The following is a 14,485-nucleotide window of genomic DNA, read 5'->3' as shown; positions in this document are numbered from 1 at the left end:
ATACTAATAATAACAAATAACAATATAAATACTAATATGTTGAATCATTTTAATATAAGATTGATATCAAAATAACAACCACCTCTGTTACAACCTATTACATTCCCAAGTTCCACTTGGAGCTCTAACTCTCTCACAAGTTCCAATAGGAACTTTAACTCTATAGACTTAGCTTTAAGTCCCTTGAGAGTTCCCATAACTCTTTAGAATAGGATTACTCAAAACCTTCACCTCTGGATAAACTTCACCCTAAGTCTATGCATAAATAACAAGAACTTACTCAAGTTGCTAACTCAAACTTGATACAAGAATTCACTCAAACTCTTCACCAAGTTCCCATTACAAGAGTTTACTTAAACCCTTTAGCCGCAGACTCAAATACAGACGCTTGATAATTTGATTTAACTATAGTATATAGAAACTAAAGACATGTAAAAGAACATGGCTCTCGTAGGAACTTGGAACTCACAAGAACTGACTCAAACAAGGGATAGAAAATATAATTATTTTGTAAATGTTATTCCTTAAGCCAAACCTTATGGAATGACATACGTTATACACTATTGAAAGACATCAGTCAAACAACTTGAAATGAATACATAAGCCTCTATTTATAACACGCACAAGACTTAAGCACCACTTCCACTTATTTCTCCATGATAAGTTAGTTGGGAGAAACTTGGGGAAGAAGCAGTCAAAGACTTGGGAATAACTTATGTCACGTGTATAGTAAATCAGTTAAGAGTATAAAATGGGAAACAAAAAGAAAATAAATACTTTGAGAAAAAAACAATGTTTTTTTATCAAAATATAATCCAAGAGATATTTATCCAAAACTCACTTTTTACTTATTTTCTCATGCAAAAATATTTTACTGAATTTTTTTTTCCATAAACATGACATAAGTACATGAGTTTTTATGCGTACAGGAACTCGCGACAAGTTCCTGCACTCACAAAAACTCATTATACGTCTTTCAAAAAAAAAAAAAAAACTCATTATACGTAATATAAATCTAGCCTTTTTTATTTTTCAAAAACTGATAAGATAATATTAACTAAACTAAAGATATAAAATTATATCCTAAACTAAAACTGATTTTATTTAAAACTATTTTATTTAATACTTATCTTTTATTTAAAAACTAAAACTTATCTTTTTTTTAAAACTAAAACTTATCCTAAAACAACTCATGCATATTATTTAAAAACAATTAATCAAGTTGAGATTTTTTTAAGAAACAAACTCTAAATAAATCCTAAAGATTAAGATAATAATATGCAACAGACTCACTTACTCTTAAATACTTTTGACTCTATGTTCCGCGAGTTCCTTTCATCACCTTCTTCCGATCCATTACCTTTCACATTTCCATATACTTACATGAATCCTAGAAAATGAATTCATATTTTCTACCTTCATGCTCCATGTTGCTCCAACTCAAGAACCGCATGTTGATAGCTCCACCTCTGGAACTTCTACGTGCTAGTTCCTTTAAGGAACTTCACACTTATAGTTCCTGCTCAGGAACTGCTTATTTCAACTATGAAACTTCAGGAACTTCTCCCACACATGAACTGTGAAACTTTAGGAATCGGTTCCACTCGTGAACTGCATATTCAAGGTTCCTCTTAGGATATACCTAGGAACTGGTTTATTTGTGTTCCTTCTAGGAACTCTTCTAGGAACTATGTTCGTGCTTGCTTTTATATTATTTTTCTTGAAATCTTCATGCTCGGTTCAATCTATAGGAACTTACATAAAGTCTAGCAGTGTATAATCATACTTCTTTTTTCTTTTTCTTCTTGAGGAACTTCACTTGTTGGATTTCTTCTAGGCACTCTTCATGATGTGATAATATTCAACCTTCCATGACTTGTTCTATGTTAATATAATATGCACATCTCAACACACATATGTGAGTTTGATAATTATCATTTGTTTACAATCATCAAAACACTACATTACTCAACACTTATCAATATTCAACATGCTTCTCTCTCGTTAATCTATTCTATATATAAATTTTTTTTTGCATTAACTCCCTAACTTAGCTTATTCTTAAAGCAACTATTAAACCTAACTAATTATGCAATACCAAAATCCCCCTTTCCCCAAGTTGATTCATTACTGTCTAATCTAGTATATGACAACATAATATATAGATGACGAATAGGGCAAACAACTCCATTTATGTGCTAAACAAAAACTCAGAAACCATAACTTATGAGACGCTTCATCAACCAATGGAAGAAAGAGATGCAGACTCGTAGAAAGCTAGCTACATGAGGCTGAATTCACATAAGAAAATTGCCAACATGAACACAAATATCTTGAATTGCATAGACAGGAAAAAAGGACTTTTTTTTAGAAAGAACGCAAGAAAAAAGAATGTTGAGCACCTAGGTAAAAAAAGACCATATAAAGATAATGAAGAACCATAAGACTTAATTACCTGGAATACCTGTGCCCCAGGTTGATAAGTAGATAAAACTTTCAATTCTCTCTTCACTATCATTGGTTGCAAGGAAGTGAATTTCAAAAATCCGAATTAGTAATTCAGATCGGATTCGAACTATGTTTAGATTGGATTCGAATTGAGATTTTTTGAAAAATTGGATTTTTGGATCGGATTAGATTGAGTTACAATCGAATAACAATACGCCTTGTATTATGTATCTGAATTGGACTTAAGTACTTAACGGATTTTTTTTTATAGAAAAGCCTAATCCATAGCCCAATAAGCGTATCACTTCAACCCTTCTTCATTTTTCTAAATCTACTAGGCTACTGTTGTGGTTAATCTATTTCATTGAAAAACTAGAGTTATAAAAAATTGAATTTTTGGATCGAATTCAATCTAGAGTATGAAAATTAGGATTGAATTGAATTAGATTCAAACTCTAGTTGATTTGAATTCAAATTGGAAAATTAAAATCTAGGCATTTGCAACTAATATGCACCAAAAGAAGTGGAATTTCACATATGACAGCCTGACAGGTTAGCAACTTCAATGACGCAATTTTGTATACACTTGAATAGCCACGTCGCTACCAGTACCCCAAATTCAGAACGGGTGGGCAACTGTTTTGGGAGCTAGCCTCAAGATAGCAATTGAAAATTTTTCTATGAAATTTGTACAACTATATTGTGTTCTCTCTTGGTTTCTTTCAATAGATAGATTTGAGAGTATAACTATACTGATGTAAACCGACGATTTGGTCGCAGAACAGTAAAGCAATCCAAATTTTATCACTGAGAATCTGAGATATAGTACAAGAGTGAAGATTGCCTTATAAAACTTCTACATACTCGTAAGACGTGACAGACAAGAAAGCCATACGCGAAACAAACTGCTTCTCAACCTTATCAACTATGGTATGCTATGAAACTATGTAAAAACATATAATTACACAAAACAGTGCGACTGCAAAAAACTGGAACAAAAGGCCATCATTCACACTCCGCTGGGTCATCCACAATCTGCACAGGAATAACAGGAATCGAGTCCCACCATTCCTTCAGTCGCCGATTTCCTGTGTCGTTTGTCGTGCGACGATTCTTGACAATCTTTGAGTTCATTGCAAACAGATACAAAGTGACACCCATAATCAAATACTTGAACGGTATTACAGCTACAATGAGTGCTACCCCAACCATGATCATCATCACTGTATTTGCTTGCTGTGAAAACACCCACAATCAGCATTCATGAATTATGATTACATTGATGATCCTGAATCATCATTTATTATAGGCAGAGTAGGAAATGGTGAAACATGGATATATTGGAAGGGATAAGAGTTCATATTTCCAAGCACATACATTGAGTGGACATGCAAGTAACTTACTATGAAGCTTGCTCTTACCTGTTTGGCCTTGATTTAACTTCTTGGAATATATAGTCAAAAAGTTTTAACATTTTAGAAGTGGCAGGTAAAGTTTAGTTCAACAATGGTAGTGGTGCTCTTAATTTAGCCACCTGATATCAACAAACTTTCCTAGTCGCACTATGCTTAAAACAATATGTCCACTCACCTGCTTACCTGTCCCTATCTCTCTGATCCGCCTCTATCCTGTTCATTGGTATAACACCTCCTAAAGAAAAGATCGAAGCCAGTCTCCATCTCCATCAGCTCGATAACCCTTTCTTATGGTATTATTGGTCATTTAAGGTATAATATTGCGATTTATGAACTCTCCCGAGTAAATGGTTGAGTGCCATCTCTTTTAAAAGTTGTTTAGTGCTACGATGCTAGTAACGGGCCACAATTTTCTTTACATATTACATATCAATAAAATTAACATTTAGAATATTTAAAAGATTTAAGATAATCCCTTATCCCTCTTACCTTAACCAAAGGACACTTTTAAACCCAACATTGTCATATGCTCTTTTTGTCCCATATTAATTGCAACCGTTAAACTTGAACACTACTACATGCATAGTGTTGATATGATTTTATCTCATATATAAATGCAATGGTTATTTTTTGCAGTGTGTGCTCAGATTTATCGCTTTGTATCTTTTCAGCTCATCAACTTTTTATACCTTTACCTAATAGATAATTAGATATATTAATGGTTAAAATTGAACATTAGCAAATCTGCCGGTCAAACAGTTGCAATTAATATGGGTCAGAAAATTAGGTCAAAATTCAATAAGAACTTTGTTTATACTCTGAAAAAGAATTTCCAAGGGTAATCATAATCTCTCCTTCAGCGTGTTTCAAAAGCCTACCAAACATACATAAATTATTAAAAGAGACGGTCTAATTTTAATATAAAAGTAGACCTCGTTATTAAATGGATTAAACTAGTCACTGAAAAAAAGTTAATCTAGTTATTATTAGACTGGTTCTATTTTTAATATTAGGCTTATCATTGCCTAATTTTAATTTAAAAGTAGCGGTCTCTTACAAGACAAGCTCACAAACATAAAGGTGACACTTCAAGGACCAAACTGGCATTATTTGTTAATAAAACATTTTCCCCTTTTCTTCCCCTGCATGTACGTAAAGGAACTAAGGAAGAGCAAGAAACTGGTTTTGAATCTAGTACCTTCGGAGCCCTAGAAGCCAATATAGAGTACATCTTGAGTATTGCAATATTGACCTGCTGCACCAGGTCATGGGCATTTCTCAGACCTTGCTGTGCTGAAACAATGCTCTCCATTGCCGTCTGATCTGTGGCAGTACACACTACTACCTTGTTATACTTGTCTCCAATCTTCTGTCTTCTTGCTCGTAGCATTTCATAGACTGCCCATAATAAGATGGTCGCCAACGCCTTCCCAATCCACTCCCTACATTATGAAACAGCTGAGAAAAAAAAGTTTCTCAGGGTGAAAAATACAATTATAGATTGATCATCATACAACTAATTACTTATAGGTTATGAAAAGAATTGCAGCAATCAGATTGATGGTGGCACCCGGCCTTTCCCATGCCAGTACTTCTTGAAGCCAAATCCAACTGCTTTTCAGTGGTTTCAAGAGCTCCTGCAAATGATATTAATTAAAATGGATGCAACTTATAAGAAGTATGGCAAAAAGGAAGATGGAAAGTCAATTAAAGTAGTTTACTACGATGAGCATATAGCTAGATAACACGATGTTGAGATCTATCACTTCCACCAAAGTCCTAGCTAATAGGTATCAACGTAACTCTCAAAGCTGCTTTTGCTTTCATTGTGGATTCATTGGTCATATTCACTGTTTCAACTCTCAAGTCACTACAGGCTAACACCTATATTAGTTGCTTTCATTATGATAGTAGGCTATAACCTCTGTAACTTGGACTCAGGTACTCATTTCAGACATGGCTGAGTTGATGGACTTAAAATTTTGATGAAAGAATTCCATTATACGTATGTCGAAGATTCGAGGGTCTCACACTGGTACTTGAGGTTAATTGAAGAGACTTCAATTAACGTAGCTAAAACCATAATAAACATGATATAGCTTCAAGAAACACTTACCAAAAGTACAAGGGCACTATCAACAACCCCTTCCTCTTTTAAACCTTCAGTAGTAGCTTTTGCTGACTTGATTTCCCTTGCTTGTTCCCTCACCTCTGTAACAACTTCATCCAATGTCGCAAAACTTTCTTCTTGAGCACTTTTTAGAGGATCTCCGTCCACGACATCTGGCTCTTTTAACTCCGAACTATCTTCTTGAGCACTTTTTAGAGGATCTCCGTCCACGACATCTGGCTCTTCTAACTCCGAACTATCTTCTGGAGCACTTTTCAAAGGGACACCGGCGACAACATCTGGCTCAATTGACCCTATATCAGGTGTAACCTCACGAGTCATGTTCAGATTCCTCAGGATTGAACTTGCACTGCAGGACCCTCCAGTATCAATAAGCTTCAGAGTCTCTGCAAGCTCTTCTATAATATAATCTCCTTTAGGTAGCTCATTAAACAAAGTAAAGATCAAAAAACTCTGGGGTAATGGGGGTGCCATTCTTAACATTTCTCTAGCGGCATGGAGCCTTACGATGCCCAAAACTGTCCTTGCGTGCATTTCCCACTTTTGATGTGCAGATAGCGACTCTTGTTTGGATAAGAACTGGTGTAATAAAATAATTTCCTTTGTTAGAGCCATCCAGTGATCTCGTCTTGTAGAACTGGTTAATTCCGGGAACTCCAGCAGTACACCTTCTGTCCTAAAAGAGAAGTTCAAAAACCATCAACGTTGAACAATATTAAGGAGTGCCTTGATGCTATAACTAATATAAATCAGGAGATGCTAATCAATTCAGTTGGATGACCTAGAAAGTTTTGCTATCTGGTCTGCAATCTACCTACACTAGAACTAGTACACCTTGCTATCTTTACATGACTAGATGTAACATTATGAGGACAATGCTCTTTAACTTATAAGGGATGTTGAAGCTAAACATAGATGCAGTAGTTCACTTAAATCATACTCTTCAAGAATGGGAATATGACAGACTCTTAACTTACACAATGCAAGTTCAGCCATGCTAACATGCACCATTATGTAGAAGTAACTGACAGCAAACAGCACTGACTGCAGGGGTTTTTTATGTTTGTTTTTTATATCTGGTTTATATTGTGCAGTGCTCTCGGTTTTACTTCTCTCCTAAAGCATGTTCTAGGTTGTTACTTTCAGGAACTAATAATTATGATAGGATTAGATGATTACTGCATCACTGTTATCCGATGCTGTGAATGCAACCCCGCCACTGCAGAATCTCTTAGTCATGCAGTTGATTTATATGTTTGTTTCTCAATGGATGAATCACAGTACATTTCAGCTCCATAAATGCAATAACGACTCATAGAAGTGTACTCTACTACTCCTAACCTATGTTACTCGGACTCTTCATTTTACCTGAAGCAACCATGTTGGACCCTTGACACTCCAATATAGATAGTGATACTTTTGACACTACATTTTGGGCCAACATCCTGGAAAGTCCCATACAATAAACGAATCTGACACCCAACATGAGTACCCAAGTCCGAGTAACATAGCTTTAAATTACTGTAGAAGCCTTACAGTTCCGAGGATTGATATAGCATGGCTTTGTCAAATAGTGGCGCTCCCCATGGACCTGTGGCAGCTGGTTTCACATCTTGCTCAATGTTTTTTGAGAGATCAACTTTTACCGAATCTTCGTAATTAACAGATCCCGATGCCTCGAAGTAGAGGGCATAGTTGGTGAGTGTCAGTCTACCTACATCAAACAGTGGTTTCAGTGAGAAATACATTGGTCATAGTAATACGATTATCTAAAGCTAAATAATAAGACACAATAGCTTGACGAACCTGGCCAGCTTGTTCCTCCAATATGACGTGGTTTCAGTGAGAAATACATTGGTCATAGTAATACGATTATCTAAAGCTAAATAATAGGACACAATAGATTGACGAACCTGGCCAGCTTGTTCCTCCAATATGACGGACTACTCGTTGACTATTTGCAGTTCCCTCAACGTGCAATATAAATTCATCATCCACAAAGTCGATTCCCTTTGGTTTTTCCTGCTTTTGGAGATGCTTCATGCACCTGAAAACCCCAAATAAATCAAAAGCATACTAACAAAAGGAGCTTGTCTCATGTTATGCACTTGAATGCTATCAGCAAAAGCACCTCATTTCAGTAAATTTCTAAGCTTTAGACTGCAACGAGAGAGCACATAGTTCATTATTACATTCTATTATCATCTGAAGCGTCCCTATATGTATCGAATTTAAAATTTGAGGGAACTTTCATGACCTATCTGATAAAAGAATAAATTAGATTGTTAAATATTTAGGGCGCATTCTCTTCACCTTATTTTGCTAAACATGCTGCATCTAAATTAATTGGAACTTATCAAGACTCATACGAACATATTTAAACCTTTTACCGGAATTTACCGAAACTCATCTGAACAGAAGCTTAATTTTCCAAGTGACGAGAACACACCCTTAGGGAGATGAGAGAAGATGGTACTGGTAGTTTCCCATACATCGTTATTAATTTTAGAACAACACTTCTTTTCTTGTATCTAGCAATGATGAAATTCTTTAAAGATGGAGGTGATATCTAATAATATTTGCATGCAGATTAGCACATTGAAGTATGGACATCTCACTTGTCAATTTCGGAGAGAAATCTATCATAGGCTGGATAATGGAGCAGGTTTGCTGTAGGTGCTGTTAGCGTTTCAAAGATGAATCTACCATTGACTACATCTCCAGACAGAGGCAGAATTGATGCAAACCACACAAAAGCATCTTCCTCAACACCTTGTCCATGATCAACCTACCAACACAACACCACCATCCAAAATAATATCAATGGAATATAAAGGGCTGGAGAACAGTTATTACTCTAAATATCACTTGTAAGTTGTAAGACAATCTAAGGGATGCCACAATCACTGAATATTTGGATTATTTTGGGTATTAATGCAGATGTAATGTTTCTAATACTGGTAAAGTGGTACATGATGGAAACTGAGTAAATGTGAAGGTCTTACAAGCAGCGGCATGATGTCAGAATAGAATAGTGATACATCTTCATGAGGCGGATTAACTTTCAATGGTTTCTTTTCTTCTTTCTCTTTACCCAAACATTCCTGTATAATATACAAAAGCAGGAAAGTTAAGTTTTCACTGTAATAGATGCTCAACAGTGTCTATCATCACTACTAAATTACCATTCTTTTGAACTTGACGCCAACGTTTTGCTAATTTTTGTACTTAAAATTGAGAAGTCAAGAGACAAGTAAACATTTGTATGTAAAAAATCTTACTTTAAATCTCTTACCATACTTGTCAAGGGTAAACTTAAAGAATTTCTTATCATGTCCACTGGACATCAAATGACAATTTTTTACTACATCAACATCGTTCGGGATACAAGCTTATATTATTCTCTCCGACCTAGTTTGAAAGCACAGATTTGATTGAGTGTCAATATTGAAGAGCTGAACTAAAATACGAAAACTATTCATCTCAATGTAAGGTTTTACATCATCCAGCCACAAATTTGTTTTTCATTAGCGATTCTAGTTAAAGAAACACACATAGGTAATACAAACAAGTATTAAGTTTAGCTTACTAAATTTAGAAAGAAACTGAATATTTGAAAAGTCCCAAAATAGAAACATGTCCTACTTCTATAATTTAGAAAATGGGGGTAGTAATTTATACGGATTCGGCCATTCACCTTGCATATTTGTGCCGATATCGTCAAAAACTTCATTTCGGTTTAGAAACATGCAAATCTCCCATGATGGTTACACATACATGTGTCACACTAGTGACTAGTAGCATAGTCTAAATAACATAGCACATAAACGACCCTAATATAAACTTAATGCAGCCACTAACATCACATTCATTCACATGTCTCATTATGTGCACCACGGTTGTACATTGTTGTTAAGTTATAAGAGTAGTAATTAATAATTAGTACACTAAAATGAAGTAATTAAAATGAACTCAAATGTACCATGTATGATTCTTCATCAGCGGAGCTTGGCCTTTGCCAAGCTAGCATCATGTCAAATGTGAGGCGACTAAAGGAACTATCACTAATAGATTCTTCTACTCCACAACCTGGCCCCTGCCTCAAGGCCTTTGAGCAGCAATACTCTATTAATTTCCTTGAATAATCGCCCAACTCTGGCTTCCATACTCCCTTGTACTCTTCCAATAATGCATCAACCGAAGTGTCCAATTTCCTACAATAAAAATATCATAAACCCACAACTTTGATACTTGCTCTAGGTAACTCAAATTCAAACCAATTAATGAACAAAATTAGCTGAAGAAAAAAGAAGTCTGACAAAATTGAACTATACATTTCTAGTAAGCTAACTGCTAACATGTCATCAGATTCTAACGCGAGCTGCCCATTTTACTCCATTTTAAAAAATTCAAATTATCATTTTACTCCATTTTATAAAATTCAAATTATGGAAGTACTAGACTTCCCGTTTTCGGAAACTAAAAACATTCATTGTCCCTTCAAAAAAAAACTTTCATTTGTATAAAGTAATTTTGTCGAAGATTAAGGCCACCTTCTCTTCACCTTAAATTTCAATCTATATGATCTAATACGGTCAGATAAGTTTCAATAAATACAGATTAGTTCAAAATAGCAAGTTCTAAAAATGAAATAAACTTTAGTTCTGATACGTTGATGAGTTGATGACTTGATGAGTTCAAATAAGTCCAAATAAATTTCAATAAGTTCAAATAACTCCAAGAAAAATACAATAAAGAGGACGCACCCTAAGAAAGATGATCATAATATTTGTATTTTTGAACAGTTTTATAATGATTTTGTCAAGTTCCATCTTGCCATCTGATATTTACTTTTCCGTACACCATTCCCCTCTTTCTTCATAGTTCATAATAATGTTAAACTTGTTCCCTCTAGGGTTTCTCCTTGGGAGGGTTTTTTCCTAGCCTCCGTCGCTAGGTTTTTTTTTTTTAAGGTTTTTCCTTCATTCTTTCTTCTTTCTCTTTGTTTTTTCATCTCTTTTCTTCTTGGTCTCAATTGTGAATTTTTGTAGGGGCTTTCATTGGTGTTCGTACCGATGGTAAGCCCCAAAAACCTTTTTAATTGCTTCCAATAAGTATATCCCATCATTAAGATGGTATTTATTTTAGGATGTTCCATTTCTTTTTTTGTTCGTCGAATGAAGAAGGAAGATCTAACAATCACTATTCTCTTTAAGAATCTAGAAGACCACGGAAGTATTTTCACCCAAACGACTATGCATCAGCGGAAGTTAAGTCGAATCAGGGCGAACTCACAGATTGTATTGTTTCAGATGAAGTTTTTTTATTAAGGCTATTTTTTATCAAATCTGCGATGGATCTAGTTCTAAGGTGTTATATACTTATGTTGAAATTTTCGATTTTTCAGGAATTGATTGTAAGTGCCGCTTGACTATCCCTTATCAATGAAATTATTTTTCTTCCTGTCAAAAGAAAAAATAATGTTTGGCTAGTATAGAAACTCTCTGCCAAATTATCAGCGCTTCTAAGAAAGCAAGCCAAAAGTGTTTTGTAATTTAGTTCAAATCAAATTCGTTCTACCCCTCTTTTCCGAATTAAATGCAACAAATTCACTTTTATGCATGTCGTGACGTTATTTTAACTACAACTATCTATTATTAGATAAAAGTAAAAAATTATAAAAATTACATTTTATGAAATTACGTCACAAAATTTGAATCTTACAAGATCCCATTTCACTATATTTTTCATTATATACAAGTCATAAACCTTAGTCAGAGTGCAAAGGGTGAATAGTAAAAAAAAGAAATTGTTTAACGGAGGAAGTATATTATTTTAGGAAAACATAACCTTGAACCATCCAAAATTAACAGCCATATAAATTTTTGGATTGAACCCAACAACAAAACTAAGGCAAAAATAAAATAAATATTGATATAGAAAATCCCCAACTTACAACCATCTCCTCAAAATAGTTCAAGGAATAACCCCAAGTTGTAGTGACATTCTCATAATAATGCAAACTACTAACCCTTTGCAATATTCCAAAAGGATCAGAATTTGGGATATTATCAATGCATGAAAGTTAAAGATTACTTATTGCAATTAACAATTTAAGATTATTTTCCAGTGCATAAAATAAACACACATATACATATTCGTTATAAAGATGTATCAGACAATTTTATGATAAAAGTGCGTACGTAAGTTTTATATGACGAAGCTCAAACGTACAGAAATAAATAGTCGTCACCCGTAAAAGAATAAGTTTAATACAAACGAAAATTAAGCATGGTGTAAAATAGATGACAGTTAACACCGAACAAGCTAATCAAAGTGGGTCACTATCTTATGTTATTATGGAAAATCAAATAATTTGTATTCATATATATATGGAGAAAGAGAGAAAGAGAAAATACAAAGCACATCGGTGGATGACAGAATTGGCAGATGAGGAGAGATGCTTCAAGTTCATCATCGTAAATCAATCCAGTTGATAATGATAGTGTTACCAAATGAAAATCTATAGTTTCTATAAATAGCATATATTTATATATATAGAGAGAACTGCAGAAGAGTGATGAAAATAAATGTGGTAAGAGTAGAGTGCGGTGTAAGAGGCAGAGAAGGAAGAGGTTGGAGGAGATGTGAGATTAATGTGGAAGGACGTGGCATCACAACCGGGGAATCAGCACTCAGCAGCCTGCCACTTGTATCCCATGCATACATTGCAAACTTGTATTTTTTTTATAACGAGTTTGAGTATTTAACCGAAGAATTGTAGATTTTGGATACTGGAATTGAGAATTGAATAATTGGAGATGATGAAATAAGGCGTGGGGGTAAAAAAGAGGAGAGAAAGAGAGAATGAAAGGAGTATATCTAGATGACATGGGCTGTGGCCACTGGCCTGTGGGGGTTTACCATTAACCGTTTAATGGGAAGTGAGAGAGAGAGGAGATAAACTAACAGAAGTATTTTCTTCTGTGGAAATTAAGAACACAAGTGGGTTTTTACTTTTTATGTAAACTAGTTGGACCACCGCGTGCTACGCACGTGGTAGCCAACATAAATTATAACAATAATTTCAATTTCGGAATAATATTTTTGCATATAATAAGTTATATATAAATATTATTTATATATACACATATATATATAAGATACATATGTAAGAGCTTAATTTTGGACATTATTACATGTAGACCAAGATATAAACATTGAAGGAAAAAACAAATATTACATTCCTATGATATATTATTTTACATATAAAATATACTTTTCTAAGAGGTAGCAACATCAACTTTTTTTTTTCTTTGATCTTGGATGGAGTCATTGTATTCTTGAAGTAGATGGCTATTTGTATGTTGCAATGTTTGGAACCCATAGTAGTTGAAATCTGCAACTTCAATATTATATGTTTCTTCTAGAAATTTAATTGCTTTTCTTGCTGCATTTTGTTGTGAATGGCTTAGTTGCGTAGATGATGATCCAATAAATCGTAGAGGTCCACGAACGTTTGGAATTCCATGAAGATCAACATATGCTTCTATTTTGTCATGAATGGCCAAATGAATTCCAAAATCTGCATGTGGTAGACTTAACTACATTAATATATCATTTAATATGATTTTGATATTTACCTCAATTACTCAACGTGGTTCTTCCATTGAGACTGAAATAAAAAAAGAGGGTGTTAATCAATTATAAGCAAGTAGTATTTGATATTTAAGATATGTACGCTATATGAGTACATTCTTCATTACTATGTAAGGGATGAAATATTGTACTTATTGATGATGTTTTTTTTTTGTATTTATATAGATTACAAAAGGAATTGAAATAGATAGATTTGTTAAAGGTAAACTATGAACAAACTTAATTTCATCTACGTGTCTTGATGTAGGTGTCTACGAAAATACGTGTAAGACAGGTGGTCAATTCAATGTAAACTTTTATTATACGTGTCTAAAAAGCTGTTGTATATCTGTCAACCATTTTACTCAGTTATAAAAAGGTGTTATAGTATTGAATGACTTTGATTTAAGTAAAATGTTGATAGTTATCCTAAAAAAGGAATTGAAATAGATAGATTTGTGAAAGGTAAACTGTGAACAAACTTAATTTCATCTACGTGTGTTGATGTAGATGTCTAAGAAAATACGTGTAAGATAGGTGGTCAATTCAATGTAAACTTTAATTTTATTATACGTGTCTAAAAAGTTGTTGTATATGTGTCAAACAGTTACTCAGTTATAAAAAGGTGTCATAGTATTGAATGACTTTGATTTAAGTAAAATGTTGATAGTTATCCGCATATGATATATATATACAATTTTCTTAATTTGTTATAATATTGTATTTAAGATGGATGAAGAAATTGAGTTGTTGTCATTTCTATATAATAATATTTGTTAAAGCAACTATAATTATGAAATAATATGGATGTAGTAAATAAAACAATATGATATTAAAAACAAACTTAATGGAG

General features: G+C 33.8%; 1 protein-coding gene across 1 annotated transcript; it reads right to left on the bottom strand.

The window, feature by feature from the left end:
• Positions 1-3,217: 3,217 nt before the first annotated feature.
• Positions 3,218-12,611, bottom strand: LOC104893398 (uncharacterized). The gene is made up of 10 exons (XM_019249591.2): positions 12,414-12,611; positions 9,977-10,208; positions 9,000-9,098; positions 8,613-8,782; positions 7,908-8,041; positions 7,531-7,708; positions 5,980-6,670; positions 5,388-5,500; positions 5,062-5,305; positions 3,218-3,684 (listed from the first exon to the last, which is right to left on the bottom strand). Exons 1-10 carry the CDS (start codon positions 12,470-12,472, stop codon positions 3,454-3,456), a joined length of 2,151 nt encoding a protein of 716 aa, XP_019105136.1. The 5' UTR covers positions 12,473-12,611; the 3' UTR covers positions 3,218-3,453.
• Positions 12,612-14,485: the final 1,874 nt, after the last annotated feature.

The sequence above is a fragment of the Beta vulgaris genome, chromosome 5 (genome assembly GCF_026745355.1).
Source record: "Beta vulgaris subsp. vulgaris cultivar EL10 chromosome 5, EL10.2, whole genome shotgun sequence".
NCBI classification, from domain to species: domain Eukaryota; kingdom Viridiplantae; phylum Streptophyta; class Magnoliopsida; order Caryophyllales; family Amaranthaceae; genus Beta; species Beta vulgaris.
The sequence above is the reverse complement of the archived record's forward strand: the minus strand, read 5'-3'. Positions and strand labels throughout refer to the sequence as shown.

Bases quoted from the DNA above. Each gene is read 5' to 3' on its own strand.
- LOC104893398 (XM_019249591.2), bottom strand. From the start codon at position 12,472: ATGATGAACTTGAAGCATCTCTCCTCATCTGCCAATTCTGTCATCCAC. The intron at 10,209-12,413 runs GTATTTTCTCTT...TTTTTATTGTAG, and splicing joins GTCATCCACCGATGTGCTTT to GAAATTGGACACTTCGGTTG. The intron at 5,501-5,979 runs GTAAGTGTTTCT...TATCATTTGCAG, and splicing joins ATAGTGCCCTTGTACTTTTG to GAGCTCTTGAAACCACTGAA.